Below are 19,832 nucleotides of genomic sequence, written 5' to 3'. Positions count from 1 at the left end.
TCATTTAAGACCTCAAATATGTCTCTGTCCGGACAGGACATCGTTTACTTTTTGCCTTCCACGAAAGATTTCTTAGAAAGTTATTTAAGATACAAAGTCTGCAGTGTTATTGACGATATGTGTTTCTTAAATTGCGACAAAATGTAACAGTTAATGACAGCAAATATATAATATAAAATATATAATAAAAAGTTAATATATCGTATGAAAAGTTTTAATAAATTATTGTATCCATAAACAGCACATTTATTAAAATAAAATTAATATATTAGTAAAATAATTTAAAAAAATTAGAATAATAATATATATAATAATGAAAAATGCAATTCTAGAGAACAGTAATAAAAATAGATCAAATTGGATAACATAAAAATTCTGAGGAAATAAATTTTAGAAAATCCTACATAACGTAGAACGATTTTCATTCACAGGTTGAGATTTTTCACATCATGAAGAAAGTCTCTCCGTTCTACTAGCGGACAGAGCGATGGGATTGTCCAAAGGATATCCTCTGACAGGATTAATTACTACACCTGAGTCGGCGATAACGGGTACCATGACGAGGATGAGCCCGACCGAAGACCCAGGGACTCCTAAAGAGTGCAAATGGGAGAGGTGACACATCACCCAGTGATGCGTAAACGGCGTGGAGTAGGCAGCGCCTTTCTGGGCCTCTTCGTGGGCCTGATCCTAGGTTTCCTGATCCTGAGCTACCGTCTGATCGTCTTCAATCAGCAGCAACAGGTTGCCATTTGGACCTCCATGCCCGCTTTACGGCCATCGCCGAAGACATCGCCGCGAAACATGCCGTGGCTGAAAGACGACGAGCGGATCAACAGCTCAACGTCGAATCTGGTGTTTGTGGGCGTGATGACGGCTCAGAAGTATCTGGACACGCGAGCCAAGGCCGTCTACGAAACGTGGGGCAAGGAGTTACCCGGCAAGATAGTCTTCTTCTCGTCGGAATCCTCGACGGTTCCCGAGAACTGTCCGGATCTGCCTTTGGTGCCGCTTCCGCGAGTAGACGATACCTATCCGCCGCAAAAGAAGTCCTTCATGATGCTGCAGTACATGTGGAGCAATTTTGGCGATCGTTTCGAGTGGTTCTTGAGAGCGGACGACGACGTGTATGTGAGGACTGATCGGCTGGAGACGCTGCTGAGATCCGTGGATTCCAGAAGGGCGATGTACATCGGACAGGCCGGCAGAGGGAACTCGGAGGAGTTCGGTCTGCTATCGTTGGAATACGACGAGAACTTCTGCATGGGGGGCCCGGGAGTGGTGCTGTCCAGGGAGACGCTAAGGAGGATCGTGCCGCACATCAAGTACTGTCTGCGCCATTTGTACACCACGCACGAGGACGTCGAGCTGGGAAGATGCGTGAAAAAGTACGCTGGGATCCCCTGCACTTGGAGCTACGAGGTAATTTCTTCTCGATCTCTTCTCGTGATGTTTACAGAGGACATTAGCACGATCGTATTATAGAAGGATCGTTATTTGCAAACGAGTAAAACTAAGAAGATGATTTTCCTAGGCTGAAAAGTTAGTTTACTTTTTAAATCGTCGAAAAAATATATAACGATTACGAAAGCACGCTTCCTTTTCTCGCTATATTCTCTATTTTCTAAAAACATAGATTTAAAACAGCTTGGAACTAAGTTCTTTAAATCAAAAATACATTATTTTTACTTGTTAGTAAATAAAAATAATAAAACAAAGAGGAAATTATATTCTTCTCGTTGAAGGGCGTTTGCTTCGCTATCGATTCGTTCGTTTTATCACCGAGAGCAAGTGCGTACGTCATGTCGTACGCAGATAGGTAACTAAAACTTTTTATCTTATCACGAGTCGACAAGAATACATGCTAGATGCTATCTCGCTAATTGTCAAAACAATATTGCACCTTGGTCTCATGCATACTCATCGAAATTATCGTTCTTCTCATTGCCAGTTTTGAAACAATGACATAACTTCAACGGGACTTTGTAACTGCGATACTTGACCTAAGATATCCAAGTCAATTATGACGTTAATCTTCCACTTCTTTCATCAAATTCCATCACAGCCAATTTCGCTTTTGTATCGATAGCTTCGGTCACAAAGGATTTTCTTTTCACTTATGATTCTACGAACTGCACGCCCATTTTGTCGGGTTTATTGTCACCGGCGTGATATACTAGAGCTATTCTGGTCGTCCAATTTCTTCCTCGCTTCTGAGGCTCCGCCGCGTGCACTCGCAGAAACGCATGTACACGACAAACGAAACGATTTGTTGATTAACACACACGCAAGGAAGATTAAACGCCGGTTTATCCGACGTTGCACACGCTTGTATCTTATGCATCTCTCAAATTGCATTCAACATCGCGCTGAAGCAGTTTCGCTCCGATTCCGAAATATCATCCTTTTGTTTCTCAAAAATTCGGAAGAACGCTAAATGAATTTTTGCACAAAGTTTTCTCATGTACGATGTATGATTTTTTTTTATTGCGTTATAGTAGACACCAACAATCGCTCGCGATCGAATTATTTGTTAATTTTAAAAATAATCCCGATACATCACTCTCGCAATCATCAATCGACAGTTGAGCTATTTCCACACAGAGCTATTCGTCATCTCAGAATGTTAAAGGGTTAATTCTCTTTACCGGTTAAATCCCAAATTAAATTGTGCGTAACTTGATCGGGAATCAGGGCGCGATGCTCATATAATGGGCACCCGGCTTGTCATCGTCGATTTAAATACATGAACCACGCGCGTACCGCATCACGTACCGGGCACGTCCATAGCGCGGATTAGGTCGAAAGGTACAACGTACATATGAGGATGTTAATCAATAAGTAAAAGTGAATTGTACCCTGCTAACCCAGTGGCCAGATCGAGCCATTCTTCTTCATCTTGGTGCTCGCGGTCGCATTAGGTTGTACCGCTTAAATAACAATTTGTCCACACGAAGTGCTTAAACCTTCGCACGTCGCGATAATCAAGTAGAATTGATGCGCGAACTCCAAAGAGGATTCGAATAAAAGAGACCATACAGCTTTCGTGATATAACAATAACAAAAAGTGCTTGAGAAGAATCGTGAAATATCGTAGATCTTGTTTTAAGAATTAAATTTATGTGTAATACAAGAAACAATATAAAATATATATATCAATTTTATAAATCGTAAAATAAATATATACATTTTTGTAACTGATAGTATATAGAATCAACGCATGTATAATTTGAGAAATAACATTTTGCATTGTGCAAACTAAACAATTCTGATCAATTTATTTTTAGAAACAAGTTTGGAAGAGAAAAACGAAACTTCAGTAAAACTTGATTTAAGAAAAATACGTCCTATAAAAACATGAAAAAAGCGTTGAGTGCGAAATTGTAGCGAATACATCGTTAAGAGCAGCGACTCGGCAAAAGCTGCATAAATGAAAGCGATAACAATTCATTCGTTAATAATCACTCCATTATTCATTCGGAAAAGCGGAAGCGCGATGACACCGTCTCGCGCTATGCACCGGTCGCGATGTAGGTACTTGCGTGGGTGCGCACGGCTCCCCGAAGCACGTTCATATATCGCCGCCGCGACCGCGGACGAAAGGTAAAGTGCACGGATGAGGATGTCACTCGTTAGGCCCGAACAAATCGTAGCCTGCTGACCCACTGGCTAGACCGTCCGTTCCCGTCTTGACACTCGACGTAAGGTCGAAACACTTAACGATCCCGATGCGACGTGCAACGCCCGCGCGCGACGTTCGCCGTGGAGGCCGTTCAATGCGTGCCACGATTGATTGATCGAGGCGTGCATGAGACTCGATAAGGGATTTATCGGTCCAGGCAGTGGGTCAGGCCTTTGTTACAGCGTCTTTCGCCGCATCTATTATGGCCGGAGAGACCAATAATAACGGCGCCGCGATATTGCGCTTTAATTCCGCGAAATTAGCGGTCTTTAGTGACCTCGGCGAGAAAAGAGTTTATCTAATCTAAATGGGTTGATAATTGGTTCCGCGAAAAGATTAATAAAGCACGCGTATTTCGAAAGAAATTAGGAATGCTTATACAGCATGTTCTATACAGAAATCTTGAAGAGAAGAGACTTCTATATATATAAAATAGAAATAGAGTTTGTAAAGTGTCAATTTACTTGTCATAATGCTCAAACGCATATAAACATATAGCATATATATAATTCTTGGGAAAAAAATAATAAAAGTGTAAAAGTATCTCGGAAATTTTTCAGCAATTATCTCACTTTTTTCGAAAGCGCTTTAAAAAAATACGCAAGCATTTTATGAAGTCCAAAGCGCGATAGATTTCTTCACGTAACTGCCTGAGCAAGTCAGGCGATTTTTACGCGATGTCGATCGTCAAGAAACGCCGAGACGTAATTCTGCGAAACAAGAAACCACCACACCCAGCGTTATGATTAACACCCGCACCGCGCGGGTTTGGCGTTTCGGTCCAGGCGTTCCGAATGGAAACGTTCTTAATGGTAATTATTATAGGTCGTAGTGCGCGCACACGGGCAGGAAGTTCGTACTTTAACTCCGCTTCTCTGCCCGCGTGCTAATTGCCGTTTGACGAGGCTCCGCTAGCGCGTGCACTCACAATCAGACATTCGGGATGAATTAATATACCAAGCTCGCGTGGAATCGGCAGACGCAATGCCATTGTCGCGTTGATCAAGCGCGCAATTCAATCGTCGTTCTTAAATTGTAAATAATTCGTCCTTCTTAAATCAGTTTCGGTCATAAGCGAAGCACGTGAATACCATCGAGTAGAAGAAATACAAATACCAATATATCAAATTTTTATACAACAGATTTCATCTGCAGCTTTAATTATTTACACTACCTTTAAATTATATTATATATATTTGAGATTCTAAATTCTAGTAAAGATCCTTATCTATTATATTTGAGATCAGCTTTGTTATTTATTTAGTTTGTTTATTTTATTTATATTTTATTTGTGTATTTAACTCATTTAATTTATTTATATTTCAAAGATGTGGCAAAGTTAAGCTAATAATTGCCATGTTTGATGATTTCTTTATGACTGTCGAGAATAAATACCTCATTATATCTGTTAAATCCAAAAGGAAAGGAAAAGATGCGTGTGGAAAGAAAAAGATTATTTAAAATAATTAATATGCATTGTGTGTGTGATAGAAATAAAATATGATTTGATCGTACTTATCGTTGCTTACTCTCGAAACGGGCGACGCTCATAATATACTCGTGATGATGCCGCACAGATGCAGTCGATTCTTTATCACAACAGCAGCGGGGCCCAGGCGTTCACCGGAAATCTCAAGAAGAAGGAGGTTCATCGTGCCATCACTTTGCATCCTGTGAAAAGTCCGCCTCACATGTACAGGCTGCACAATTATATGAGGGTTGGTATCGCATCGTGTATCGTAATTACGGCAATCACTGCAATTACATGAAAAAACTGCATTACTTATCCGTGAACTGTTAAGTAATTTGATAACCGTTACGCGTGCGAGGCGAGGAGGAAATCGCTTCGCTATTCTAGATTCCTTTGACGTCGCGTAAAAACCATCGAGTGGAAGAAATACGAGTATGATATGTCAAATTTTAATACAAAAGATTTCATCTATTGCTTTAATTATTTAAGAGAGTGCCGCTTCGGTTTACTTATTAGAAAATTATCCCTGCAAATATTATACTGTGTAATATATTCTGTCAGGGACTGCGAATACAAGATCTGCAGCAAGAGAGGATCCGTTTGCACAGGGACATTTACACGATGGCCCAGGAATTGGGAGTGAGCCTTGAAAGCTTGAAGAACTACGAGATAGCGGAGGGCGTACGTCTTTTTCCCGTCGATCCTAATTCCGAAGATTATCCCGGCGACACAGATATATTGGGTATGATTTCCTACTTCCGTCATCGTGAACCGACGATAAAAATCGAGAGAACCATACGTCGCTTGTACGCATCTGTGCTTTCGTTATTTTTATCTACCGTTATAACAAGGGTAACTCATCGTTAGAATCATTAGAGTGCTAAGAGGTTGCTCCTCTAGATTTATGGGTTATAAAATTATGCGTTTACTCTAATTACCAATTACACGCGTTGTTTTTTTATATATACCAACACTTTCGCGTGTCTTTCTAACAGTATTTCGCCGATCTCTCTCAGGATCGTAAATATATGCATAAAGACTGTTTATCTAATGAATATTCCGCGTTACACACTCCCTTTTACCACGTCCATAAATTATCGCCGTTTTCCCTATTTAAGCATTCTTACAACCTCCCGAACCATAAAATATCTTTAGAATGATAATAACCCACATTTTTCGGTCGTAAAACTTTTACTGTACTTTTCCTGCTAAATTAACGCTTCCGCGTTTACGTACACACACACGAGCGACTACAGTTATTTGTCGTCTTAATGCGTGGCTTGCATCGACGTGCCATCGGGACAACGCATCGAATCATATCCCAGAGGGATTGTAAATCCATTTGAAATCGGATATATGCTCTCGGAGACGCGAAAATTATAATGCGTGACTTTGTATTGCCGCGTTGTGCAGCTTCTCGCGTTACATTTCATCGAGAGCGTTTCGCTCTCGTAGCAGATTGAATCCCACGAGAAATAAATGATCTGAGTTTCGATATTGATAAAAATTTATCTTAGAATCTTCAAAATCAAAAATTGACCTTGATCATCAAATTTATTATTGTCAAAACTATTTCAAAAAACAAGTAAATAAATTTATGGAATTAAGAAATGCTAAAACGATTCCGTTTTATTCCATACTTAATACTTATTCGTTAAATGATGATAGTTATGTTAAAAATGACAGAAGAAATGTTCAGAGATTTAGAAGATTTGGAAATAAGTCTTTAATTTACAATCTAAAGTCTGTAGAAATGGTTCTCTTTTAATCTCTTGCAATTTAATGGTTTTTTTTTTGTAATTATATTTCAACCACACTCGTAATTTCGATTAGACCGACGATTTTAGTAGCATTTCTAGCCAGCATTTCTTATTAATAAATCTATTCAGCTTGATTACCCTATGTGAGTTAATGGGTTTAGCACAGAATTGAAACTAGACATACGACACACGCTTTGACGTATTTATCGGACGTAAATGATTGAGAGAGTCTCTCTATCGTTACTCCAATCATTTCTTTTTCCCCATATTTCTCTGAGATTTCGCCGTATTATCGCATTGACTCATATGTAACTCGTACGCAGTACGCTGCAATAAATTCGAATTAACCGACTGAAAACTCGAGTCGGGCATAGTTTGTCAATAAAGTTGTAATCGAGATCGCGATTCAAGGAACATTGAAATCCTAGAAGGAATTACTACATTAAATTGCTTCCTCCAGTTAATTTTCTCTGTCATTTTCATAACGCTTGATACAAACAAACACGATTTCCGTATCGAATATGTTGCAACAATAATCTCGGATTAACCTTAGAGAGATTAATCAAAAATTTTATACGATAAAGCATGACATTTATATGTTTTCTTTTATTTCCAAGCCGCCGGCTGAAATTATTACGTGTTTACGATTCCAAGCCGTAAATATAACTTACAGTACTCTCTAAGAAGTAAATTGATAAAAATTAAATGGGCAAAAAAATTTATACTCTAATATTAAATTTCCAGTCTTCATATTAATGTTGCTTTTCATATCCTTTATATATATAGATTAGAAAAAAGGAATTTTTATCTTGTGTTATAAAGTATAAATATAATTAAGTATTAAATATCGAAATAAAAGAAATTTATTCTAGCCTATCTCAATTTTTAAATTTCTTACTATGTGATTTTCGAGACTTTTTGAGTTACCTTGATATCAAATTTGCGTATTTTTAAGAAGTTTCGACACTTAGTGTTAATAACGGAAACCGGTCGGATTCATTGATTCGCTAAGTAAAATCTTGTTTGTACAGGTGTGCCGGCGAGTCTTCGTTCGTACAAGCCGGCGATGAGCGACGAAGTGATCCCGTGGGACTTCCTCTTGAAATTGGAATACAGTTTGACCGATTCTAATCCCAGGCGACGTATTCACAGCGACATCAAAGAGGGCCTAGAGGATATCACTCGTGAGGTCATGGCTTCCATTAATTCTTATTCAAGGCAGCGGGGCCGCGTTGTCGAGGAACGGTCCGCTCTTTACGGTTACAGGAGGGTGAATTCTTACGGAGCTGACACAATATTAGATCTTTTGTTGGTCTATCGAAAGTACCGGGGCAGGAAGGTCACTCTGCCAGTCAGAAGACACGTTTATCTCCATCAACATTTTATCGGTATGCTTTTACATTCATATACACATAATGAGTGAAATTTTATTATTTTAATAATTAATTAATTCTTTGATATCCAAGAGATATATTTCTCTGTCTCTTATGTTAAATAATAATGTTACAGATATGTGTATATAAATGTTAGCTAAAATATATAGACATCCTCTCACGTTCTTAAGTTAAATTATTAAACTAAATTATTAAAATGCAAAATTGTAGTTGCTTTACTGAAAAAGTATCGTGCACTATAATTTATTGAATTATAATTTCATATATAATTATTTTACTTAAAATAAAATATTTTGTTAGGTTCTAACGCTTCCGCATGATGAAATTTGTGATAACGTAATAAAGATTTTAAATATTATTGAAGTAGATCAATTATATTCAAGTATTAACTTACATTTAATAGACGTTAAATGTTCTTTCAGGATTAGAGATGCGCGAGACAGTGAATGGCGTCGAAGTCCAGCCTCGGCAGCAATCAGACGACAAATCTATTCACAATTTACTCCACCGTGGCTTCCTGAATCTCAATTTCAACTCTCAAGAGGAAGATCCGGTGCAAAGCAAAGTCATCAACTTTATCCTACCTCTGTCGGGCCGCTACGAGGTCTTTCAACGATTCCTCCAGAATTACGAGGACATCTGTTTGGCTAGCGGCGAGAAGACGTCCATGCTCGTCGTGCTCTACCAGCACAAAAGCGAAAACACCTTCAACAAAACGATAGATCTGATCGAGCAGCTCAAGTACAAATATCGCAGTGCCACCATACAGGTTCTACCGGTCTCCGGGGATTTTTCCAGAGCCCGAGCCCTGGACTTGGGCGCGTCGAACATGCGGGCCGACGATCTGATGCTGTTCATCGACGTGGACATCGTGTTCACGGGTTCGGCGCTGAACAGGATACGCCTGAACACGCTGTCGGGCCGAAGAATGTACTTCCCGATAGTCTTCAGCCAATACGATCCCAAAGTCGTTTACGGCGACGCCAGGAAGCAGGACAAGTTTACCATAAACGAGATCTCCGGGCACTGGAGGCAGTACGGCTTCGGAATCGTTTCTCTGTACAAGAGGGACTATCGTACCGTGGGCGGTCTTGATCTCTCGATTCAGGGTTGGGGCAAGGAGGACGTGGAGTTCTTCGAAAAGGCGGTCAAGTCCGACCTCGACGTCTTCAGGGCGGCGGACAGGCACCTGGTGCACGTGTATCACGAGATAGAATGCAGTAGGGAGCTCTCTAACCTTCAGTTCTCCATGTGCATGGGATCAAAGGCTGACACGTACGCCGGAGTCGAGACCTTAGCCACCATGATTTATAGCAACCCGAACATACTGCACTTCGCCAAAGAGAGGAGACAGAGGAGGACGAACCCTGCTGGTTAATGATGGATCTATGCCAAATTGGGACTATCGGCCGTTGAGGGGCGATACAATTTTATTAGAAATCGTAGGAGAAATTGTAAAGATATTTTTCTCGTCGCACACTCGCCGTCGGTCGCGCGAATGTAGCACTGACGAACGGACTATCCGAACCCTTTCGGTGCCAGAGTATCTCGTTAGTCACCCTGCTTGTGTAAATATGAAGTATAGTTGTGTGAGCCGCGCAAACAAATGAAAAATTAATACTCTGATATTTTATTGTATGACGAAATGTATATATCGGAGCTTTAATCGAGAATATAAAGTTCAAGAGTTTGATTGTGAAACACGATTGGTATTACGATTTTCGAAGATAGATCTGGCGATCGATAAAGATCACCAAAGTCACTGCAAGCATAGAGCAAGCATAATAGATTTTTAACGTTAAGGAAGTATGTAATAAGGCTTTCGTTGTTAGTTTATGTGATGATATTATTCTCTACCGCCCAATGATCTTTTTTTTTTATTGAGGCTAAAAATAGACGAGTATCGTTTACTTTTACAGTTGCAATTAATTGCCGACAGTTCTATAGGAATTGAGCGTAATGACATGCATTTATAAAATCGTTAGTCTAGGTAGGTAAATGTAATAAGTATTATAAGTAAATGTGATATTATCGTGCCTTTAAAATATTAATTTTCGCAATTCCATGTACTGCCAAATGTAAACACACCGTTACGATTATTTCGATATAGACGCAGATACTTCTAAATTGTCGCATTGTGCGCTTCACATTTTATATATTTACACGTAAAAGGCCTCTGTCTGCAATAATTGGAATAATACTCACGCTTTACTGAATAAAATTCTTATATTAAGCAATAACGTCATTTTAATATTCGTCATTCCTCTAAACTGAAATATAAAAGGTAAATATATAACGTGGATCAGCGAATCTTTCTTGGATGCTATTATTTTAAACAAAGCATTTAATTATTTGATAGCCAACACAAAACGTCGTTATAACATTTACTTATTTATTAATTTACTTTACATAATCAATTTATTTATTGAAGTGTCATTAAAACATTTAAGTGGCATATCCTAATGTTTTGAATGTATCTTAAACATATTTTGAGCGCTTTTAATTTTATTCAGATTTCTTTGCAGATTAAAATATACAAGATAAATATTTCTCAAATCTGTATTTATCCAATTGCGATTTTTCTAATTTAATGTAGTGGCTGCCTGTTATATATTTTTATAAAAATATTTATTTTTTACAAGTGCAAAACAAGATCTTTTTGGGTACGTTGAAATCTTGGAGTCATTTAATTCTGTTTGGTCTCAGTGAATTATTCTTATCGATATTTAAAGTAATTGGAATTAAAAAATCAATCATTCATCGAACTCATTTTGAGGAGATTAGAGCGGGTCAAACTTCAATTAAAAATAACTGTTGTGTTATGAAAATCGAGAAATAACTCGATTTAATAGCTCACGCTATATGTGATAGCTTATCAAGCTTTTGAGTGGCGTTTGATGAAACGGAAGAAAAACGCCTAGAAACAGTAGTGATAATTCATACGATTTGTTTGACAACAGATAATAACAAAATGTTACTTCGTGGAAGAGTGGCATGACTTTTCCTTATGTGGTACATCGCACCATGAGTATTTAGAACTAACATTCTGTTTTAGAATGTAAGCAATAAATATCATATAATAATGCTCTCACATCGCCGCGCGAAATAAAACGTATAGGCGTTAATTATACTCGAATGACGCATCTGATAATTTCGCGGGAAACAAACGTATGTAAAGTATAGTCAAAGCTGAGCTATTTTCAAAGCTCATGAAAAAATAATGTGTGGCTTCGATTAATGATAGCGTAAAATACGGACAGTGTAGACATTTTTTATTTCTTCTTTTCTTACCTGAGCAATTTAATTAATGGTATAATAAAAAAATAAAATGTGAAATATCTGGCTTCAGATTTTTTACACTTTTAATTTTTATGGCTTGTGCGATAGGTAACTTTATTCGTGATTTGTCTCCGTAATCTAAGGATCCCAAGAATTTCACGCCTGTGGGGAATTATACTGACTGTGAGAAGAGACTGCGCTGTTTTTGTATAAGAGGTCGATAGCACTGTAACACTTCTTCGATTCTATTACTTATCTCCTGTTTGTCTTAGAGAGCGCTAATGACCTCTTCGAGAACGTCACCCTTATCGGATATGAAATTCTCTACTCGTGGAAGCCATGGGAGATGCACATGTGCATTAACAGAGCAGAGACGCAGCGAGATCGCGATGCGTGACGCGCAATAGCGGAAGGCGAAAGGAGGGTCTTATCGGCTTGCGTTTTATTACGGCGTTGGTAGATAATAGCGTATATCTCAAGCTCAAGGTCGCCTGCGATCGCTCGCGGCATTAGCGGCAGACGGCGCATTTATAAGACAGAGTTCCGCGTGAATCCTCAGTGCGATATATCGTTGACAACGCCTTGCATCACGTTACGTTTCAGAAGGGAGACGCAAGGTCGTTAATTTACCTCAGTAATTAAAAATATCCTGAGCAGCCTAATCGAGCATAATTCTTTATCAACAGCGGTACCGATTAACGACAAACACGTTCCAATTAAAGTTGTTAAAGTGCCGAATTAGATCCCGGACTCTAATGAATATCTTCATCTTTTAATGTCTTTCTAATCACAAAGTGTTGAGCCTCACTGAATTATCCAACAACTAAATTCTTCACACGCAAACAGCCGTTGGATAGCTTCAAGTTCGTTGCTCGATTCATTCGAGCAGTCGCTCAATTAGTGATTCAAGTGATCGAGAAAGACGCCTTTTATACGACTTGCCAGGTAACGAGTATTAATCGGCGAATATTAATTCTCGTCGAAGAATGAGGGGATCGTGGGTGATCCTGTTCGTCCTGACGATCGTAACTGTCCATTCGCCGGCGGAGGGGAGGATACTCGCGCAATGCGAGGCCGTGAAGGAGCTGGAGCGTGCTAAGATCAGCAAGACCTTAATCAGCAACTGGGTCTGTCTGATGCAAAGCGAAAGTGGGATGAACACGGCGCTAGTAACTGGTCCAAAGACAGCCTCCAGCTATTCGTATGGTATCCTTCAGATTAACAGTGCCAAGTGGTGCACCAGGGGACGCACAGGTGGCATCTGCAATAAACGCTGCGAGGACTTCCTGAACGACGACATACAGAACGACATCGCGTGCGCCAAGAAGATCTTCGATCGGGACGGATTCAAGGCGTGGGACGGGTGGATGAAGAAATGCAAGAACAAACCGCTGCCCAATCTCGCGCACTGCACACGGAGGAGAAGAATGGCAACCGAGATCGAAACGGCCGAGGTCGAAGCCGATCCGATCCTGTAGTGATTGTCGTTTGACATATTGACTACAATCGATACGAGACTCGAATTTTGCTCTTAATTTTACTTCCGTAAATCTTTGCATCTCTTATAATTTTTCACAAATTAAATTTCACACGAATTAGAAAGCTAATTATAAGCTTACGTAATCGAGTCCATCAGATTGCATTCCGACAGATCGTTTCCGTCAAAGGATTCTTCTAACTGCGCGCGTCGTACTCGCGACGTACGCAATACGTTGCACAAACAAAGTACACCGGTGTGCTTTATGAATATGGATATAAACCGATTGGATCGACGCCACTTATGACGCAAGACCTGCATGACCGTCTTAAACTTATGTTGCACGGCTTGGCAGACGACACTACGCGAAATGGTTTAGAAATTTCACCTGTTAGAATCGCAAAACCGTACGTGATGAGATTTCGCCGATGTCTTCCCCATTTCATCTCTTTATACTCGCATTGCGTGTGTGACATTTAAGAAGATCGTCTTTGCCCCCAAGCCGTGGAATGTCGTATCTGCGAAATTCAAAAGCAAAATGCATAAACCTTGTGTAACTAAATGTCTCTGTGTAAAAGCAAAGAAGTACCCAGATAGCACATATATACACGTTTCAGAAATGTTTTATAAGCGTTTTTCCGAAACGTTTCTCATGAGTAAAAATGTCCATTCAAAAAACGTTCGATGGAACGTTTCTTTTCCGATAAAATAACGTTTAAAAAACTGTTATAGAAACGTTCTGTTTTAATGATAAAGACATTTTAGATAAAGACATTTAAAATTCCTACTTTTCACGTCTTTTGAACGTGTTTATGACGTCTTTCAGACATACGTGAGAATGTTCTAGAAGCTTTATGCATATAGTCATATACCATCTACAACGTCTATTCTTTTTCGAAGAAATTCCTGAACTGGTGCACATTCGTGCAATAAGTTAAAGTGAAACAAAATATACTTGTCTCACTCTAACTTAATTGCATTACTGATGTGCACCAGTTCAGGAAGTTCTTCAAAACGGAACACATGTATAAATGTTCTTTCAATGGCCACGTTCAGCAGAACGTTTATTTTGCAACTGTTGGCAGTTTTCTAAGCTCAGATTTATCCGATGACAAATATATTAAGACCGGTAGGACAAAATTAATTTAAGTAAATAAGTGGATATATGTGCATGGATAAAATGATTTATTTTGTGCAATAATAATTAGTGCAATATAAATTTAAATGTTTCAAAAAAGGCTATTAAAGCTATTATATATATAGATAAAGCAAATTATAATTTTAAAAGGAAAAATTTAACAAATAGGTATTTTTATTAACTGTAGAAACGTAAAAAATACGTTTCTTAAATCATGGTTTCAAAAACATTTTTGTTCAAACGTTTCTTAATGGTTCTTTACGGTGATGAAACTATGTATACGTTCAAAAAACGTATATGAAACTAATATGTGCTACCTGGGTAAGCTTTTAAAATTTTCTCAAAAAAAGTAATATCCAAATGTTGCAAGCCAGTAATTTTGTGCCATAAAATGTAGTTTATAACTGAAATATAATATAGATCTTAAACTAGATAATATACAAATTTATATAAATTGAGATACCTTTCCATTTTGATCTTATAATTTAACTATTATTTATACATTTTAGATACATTTATATATTATTATAAGAAATATATAAAATTGATTATTATATATTATATAATCTGTCTCTCTCAAAATGTAGAGCAATATTATATGAATAACATAAATTAGTATATTGCATGGAATTAACTTAATATTATTTATATCAAAAAATATATGTTATATTATAAAGTAATAAAATAATTAAGAATTATTATCGGCTGACTCTTAGTTCACTTTCTTATAAATTGTTACAAAAGAGCGATTTATATACTAATCTTTTATTTAAATAATTCTAAGATATTAAAAATTTCAAAATTTCTCAATTTAGAGTTTTTAATTTGAATAAATTATTCAAAATTAATTTGAGATGATTAAAAGTAGTGTTTGTGTTGTTTGACGTAAGAACCACTTATTTGCCAAATAAATTTATTTTAAAGAAAATTAAGTGAAAATTGAAAGTAATTCTGTACTATCATTACACAGCAAAATTCAAACAAATGTATCTTTAGGCAAATTCCGCGAATACAATCGAGATATTGCGAAAATACAGCTGTTTTTAGATTCGAGTTTCAAAGCAGCGATATATCAATCTCCAAGGCCGCGACTTATAAAACTCGGCGAACGATTCTCGATCTTTTGCGTAATGCGTGTCGCGTGTTTCTCTAATTAGTGTCCTCTCTTCTGAATTTGATATCAAGGTCAGTGACAGATTTCGATTTCTCGGCTTCCTATAAAATGTGTTATACGTCTTTAATGTCCTAGTGTATCTTGATTTGTGCGAAATAAATTCTAGACTTCCAAATATTTTTAGACGGCTTGATAACGACGTTGCAAAATTTCGTTTCGCAAAAACAGTGAGATAAATCATTTTAATAAGGGGAAAAAATGAAATTTTTGTTGAAAACTGTAATTCAAATAAAAGAACAGTTAATTTTCCAGAATTATAGGAAGCGAGAGTGCTCTTCCTATATAAAATTATCTAGGAAGACTACTCTCTTCTGATGAAATATTTCGTATTTCAAAGCGTATTACGAATCGAGGAAAATTGCGATTATACGATCTAAACGAATAGAGAATAAACTTTCTTAAGCATTCAGGAATCCCTCCCGCGTTTCTCTCTTTCTCTCATGAAAATCGGTTGAATCATCTACTTAGATTTGTACGTATGATGCATACCAAGCGCGAAATAGTGAGCGCATAACTGTGTATGTGTGTGTGTCTGAATTGCATAACGGAGCATTTGAGGAGTGAAAGATTCGATGTCGATGTCTATATAATCTATGAGAGGTCCCGAAAAAGAATTTCGATGAAATAGACGCGCCGATCTGAGATTATTCTCTCGGATCTCTCGACGATTTCTCGAAAGCTCTTTTTTCTTCGAGGACCTCTCGCAACGATTGCGTAACGTTTTGCGTGCTACGATTTTAAAGATCCAATAGGTCTGCCTTACTTATAATAGAATTTTCAAATCCGGGACGACCCGAGCCTGCCTTCTCGTTGCTGCCGATCGCTAACGGAGCGCTTTGGCTCGAGCGATGCGCGCCACGAGGATGCACGTAAGTGCATTTTATCATAGCTCCCGGCTGCAGTACATGCACCTTTCACTAGCGGAAGTGAACAGCTGAGAGGCAGACGCGTGAGAGCGACCCAGGTCATTATTCGCTCGTTACGGGCGACCGCTTCGTGCGAGCTGAAGGCATCGCTCGAAACGTACACTCGAATCGGTTGTAGACCGACCGTTAAGTCTGTTAAGATAATTGGGGGCCGATTATCGATTGACTTATCACTAACGCCTCTGCTATATCTTTTTTATTTTCTTCTAATGGTACGACAATTTTATTGTGTATTGTAACTATATACATAGAAATTTGTAACGGAGAGAAAAAGACGCGATAATTTTTATCAAAATTCTTAAAATCTCTTTAGTAGTTCTTAAATTTTTTATATTATTACGCTTTTTGATAATATTTCGCCATTATTTAGAAAAGTCTGCCCTTTATTTGCATTATTCTTAATTTCCTCGCTCGATTTACCAAATTGAAAGACCTCTTCAGATAAAAGTAAACGATGAAATTAGCTCTCACTTTCTTATCATTGTGCGTCATTGCGACTGTTGATCGTCGCAAGAACGGTTCGTCGGAAGAATACTCGTTGGCAACGCGATCAAGGAAGACTCGTGGCGTCGACGGGAAAATTGCGGTTTGCGCATTAAAAGCGAGATCTCTTCGGTATCATGCCGTAGCAATTAATCGTGCAACGTGTCGGCGAATATACAGACGCGACGCCGCGACGTACGAAGTAAAGGAATAGAGCGTGAAGAGCACGTTGCGCTTTCTCAGCGACTTATGATTACGCAATTGCGCGAAGATGCATATATACATACACACACGTGCGCACGCGCGCACATATTGCAACGAATTTCTCATTGGTGTGTTTCGATGTTTCACTTCTGCGAAAACTGCGAAAAGAGGCGGTTAATGGGAGAAAAAATACTATCGTCGATTTATCGGGGAATAAAATTATACAGGAAGTAAATCTAGACTTCCCTCTTCTTTCTTCTTTTATCTTCCTCTTCTATCTTTCTTATTTGAAGCGCGCCATAACTTCGCCACGTAACTGGCCGCCGTAATTATCCCCGACCTTCTTTCGATACTCAACCGTTTATTAACGATTACTAACGATTACTATCCTTGCCATTTTTCATCATTTCGTGAAGTTTCGATCTAACGACTACCTGCCAACAATATTGGTTCAGACCAGTTATAGTCTTGTAATTATTGTAGTTCAATATGCTGTAGGTCAATACGATTTTTGCCTCGAAAATACTTCATTGTGTCACAATTTTGAAAAATTCGAAATAAAAATTGTAAAAGCTAATCGTAAGGCGGTTTTCATTTTACATTTAATTTTACATTTAAACATAATTTTTTTGATATAAGACAGCGGAAAATAATACTTCTATTATAATAGAAGTAATTAATTATTTCGATTATTTTTAACACTAAGCATTCGGATTTCTTAACGGTTGAATGAATACAACAAATTTTGAGCATAAACCCTAAAAAATTGAATCTCTCCGGAATTCCTCAATTTGCGGATCGCTCTACTCTGTGACGGTAGGAAGCCATTCTTGCATTTAGATACCTAAGTGGGGAAATTAAGCCTCATCCAGCTGTCTAGTGCTTTTATCTGCTGCCATCAACGAGTCGGGTTTGAAATTAATTATTCGGCGCTTGCATATCTTGACAGTATAATCTCCACACGCATGCACGCGCACACGCGTGCGTCTACGATCGCGAGTGTTGATCCGCGAAGAACCTAGACCCCCCCAGGACGACGTCTTCCTCCCGGGGGCATGCGGCTGCTTTTACTCCGTTCCCTTTAACGGCAAACGAAGCCGCGTTGCCGTTAACTTACACATATGCATCCAGCTGCGTAACGGCAGCCCGTAGAGCCGATCATGTCCGCGAGACAATACGGGCCGTATCCTCACTATCCTCGCACGGTATTCCCGCGTCCGGCGCACAAACGTCGTGTCGCTCAGAGCGATTATTAATTCAGCCACAACGCGGGAAGAAGGAAGCGGCGAGTTGATAGTCCCGCACCACGCCGAGGGAATCGGCGCCGGTGCGATGAGCGGTGCCGGTGAAACTCGAGCGTTGGTCTCGGCAACCTCTGCAAAGGTCGATCATCTTGCACCTCGAGGAAAGTGAGACCCCGAATAGAGTGGAAGCGGGTAATATCGTAATTGCTCGGCGCGAAATCGCTCGCCGACGATTCAAGACAACGATACAGAATACTTCGCGAGAGAGGAGAGAGGAGAGATGCTTGGCGAGCGCGAGGGGAGTCACAAGATGAGAACTTATTATATTTAATCCTTCGCTTAAAACTCGATTTGGCAAATGGATCGTTAAACTCGACGGTAAGACATAATGGGGTCCTCCGGTTCTGGGACATCTTATACAGATTTCGGGAATTCAAAAGTAATGCGTTTGATCAAGGCGACTCGCGCTACATCGAAAGTTTCGGCTTTGGTGAAACCGGGCGCAATCTTGTCGGGGGATTAGTTTAGAAATGTGAACGGACCGCGGATGACGAAATTATTACGCTATCGAGCAATTGCTCAATCGTTAAGTAAACGCGCATCTTGAATCTTCAAATCGACGTCACGAAAATCACTTGCCATTCGATTCGATTTTGCATCGTTAAATGTGATGTAGTAGACAATCTCGCAAGATGTGTCCTATTTCCGCGTTCAGCAAATCTTTTTTCAGAAAATAAAAGATGTTACAGTAGAAGAATTAGTTATTGCTGGAAAAGTACCGATTTTGAGACCAATAATTTCTTACTGTTTAATAAAAATATATGCAAACGTGAAAAAGTTAAAGGAAAGGAAAAATATGGAAAATGTTGGATGATACATTCAATATAACTCTAGCAAATTGACAAATATTGGCATGAAATTTACGAACTTCTCAATAGTTACGAAAGAGCAATTTAAATTTTAATAGTCTCCAAATCCGGCGCGCATAAATCGTTGAAGACATTTATCATATATAAATCAATAATTAAATAAATAAGAATTAATATAATCAATGTGTAATATAGTCAATCTAAAAAAGGACGGAATAAGAATATGTAACATTTATTCTAAAAAGAAGTGACTAGAATTTTTCGTATTTCAATAAAACGTATCTTTATATATCTTTATAAGTGCAAAATAAAAGTTTGCCGTACATTACCGCGTACGTTTGCAATATTTCATAATAAAAAACATATCCGGGTAGCTTGCGGAAAAAAAGAACGAAGTTCGTGCTTATTATTGCAACGACGGCGATGGGCTGACGATGCGTACGAACCGGAAGCGTTTCACCGCTTTTCACATACCGCACGGTGATAATTACCCACGTAGGAAGATATTCACGGTGCTCTTTTAGGACTAGCCTGGCTGTAGTATCACCGGGCGGCCGCTTGCGAGTGCTGTGCAATCGTTCACACGTCGTGTCTGGCTTGCAAACGAACGTACGCTACACAATTTATCGTATCTAAAGCGTGTTACGTTAGATAGCTACCTCAGATAGACCCTGTATTACAGTGAAAAGATTCCCACACGTCGCTTCTTATGCCAGAGGTCGATCGTATGC

The 19,832-nt window shown here is 38.8% G+C and overlaps 2 protein-coding genes across 2 annotated transcripts; both read left to right on the top strand.

Annotated features, from left to right (window-relative positions):
- Positions 1-482: 482 nt before the first annotated feature.
- Positions 483-10,547, top strand: Chsy (Chondroitin sulfate synthase). The gene is made up of 5 exons (XM_071716826.1): positions 483-1,422; positions 5,260-5,400; positions 5,715-5,895; positions 7,945-8,301; positions 8,730-10,547. The coding sequence occupies exons 1-5, from the start codon at positions 607-609 to the stop codon at positions 9,683-9,685; spliced, it is 2,451 nt and encodes an 816-aa protein (XP_071572927.1). The 5' UTR covers positions 483-606; the 3' UTR covers positions 9,686-10,547.
- A 1,554-nt stretch (positions 10,548-12,101) lies between these two features.
- LOC139778741 (lysozyme) lies at positions 12,102-17,229 on the top strand. The gene has a single exon (XM_071716829.1). It carries the CDS (start codon positions 12,573-12,575, stop codon positions 13,062-13,064), a length of 492 nt encoding a protein of 163 aa, XP_071572930.1. The 5' UTR covers positions 12,102-12,572; the 3' UTR covers positions 13,065-17,229.
- Positions 17,230-19,832: the final 2,603 nt, after the last annotated feature.

This window comes from Temnothorax nylanderi, unplaced genomic scaffold (genome assembly GCF_030848795.1).
Source record: "Temnothorax nylanderi isolate EJ_2023f unplaced genomic scaffold, tnyl_v1.0 TNYL_tig0193_pilon, whole genome shotgun sequence".
NCBI classification, from domain to species: Eukaryota; Metazoa; Arthropoda; class Insecta; order Hymenoptera; family Formicidae; genus Temnothorax; species Temnothorax nylanderi.
The sequence above is the reverse complement of the archived record's forward strand: the minus strand, read 5'-3'. Positions and strand labels throughout refer to the sequence as shown.

What these genes read in the sequence shown, in the direction of transcription:
- Chsy (XM_071716826.1), top strand. Translation starts at nt 607, where the DNA reads ATGGGAGAGGTGACACATCACCCAGTGATGCGTAAACGGCGTGGAGTA. An exon ending in CGGCGACACAGATATATTGG is followed by an intron (nt 5,896 to 7,944) that starts GTATGATTTCCT and finishes TTGTTTGTACAG; the next exon opens with GTGTGCCGGCGAGTCTTCGT. An exon ending in TCTCCATCAACATTTTATCG is followed by an intron (nt 8,302 to 8,729) that starts GTATGCTTTTAC and finishes ATGTTCTTTCAG; the next exon opens with GATTAGAGATGCGCGAGACA.
- LOC139778741 (XM_071716829.1), top strand. Translation starts at nt 12,573, where the DNA reads ATGAGGGGATCGTGGGTGATCCTGTTCGTCCTGACGATCGTAACTGTC.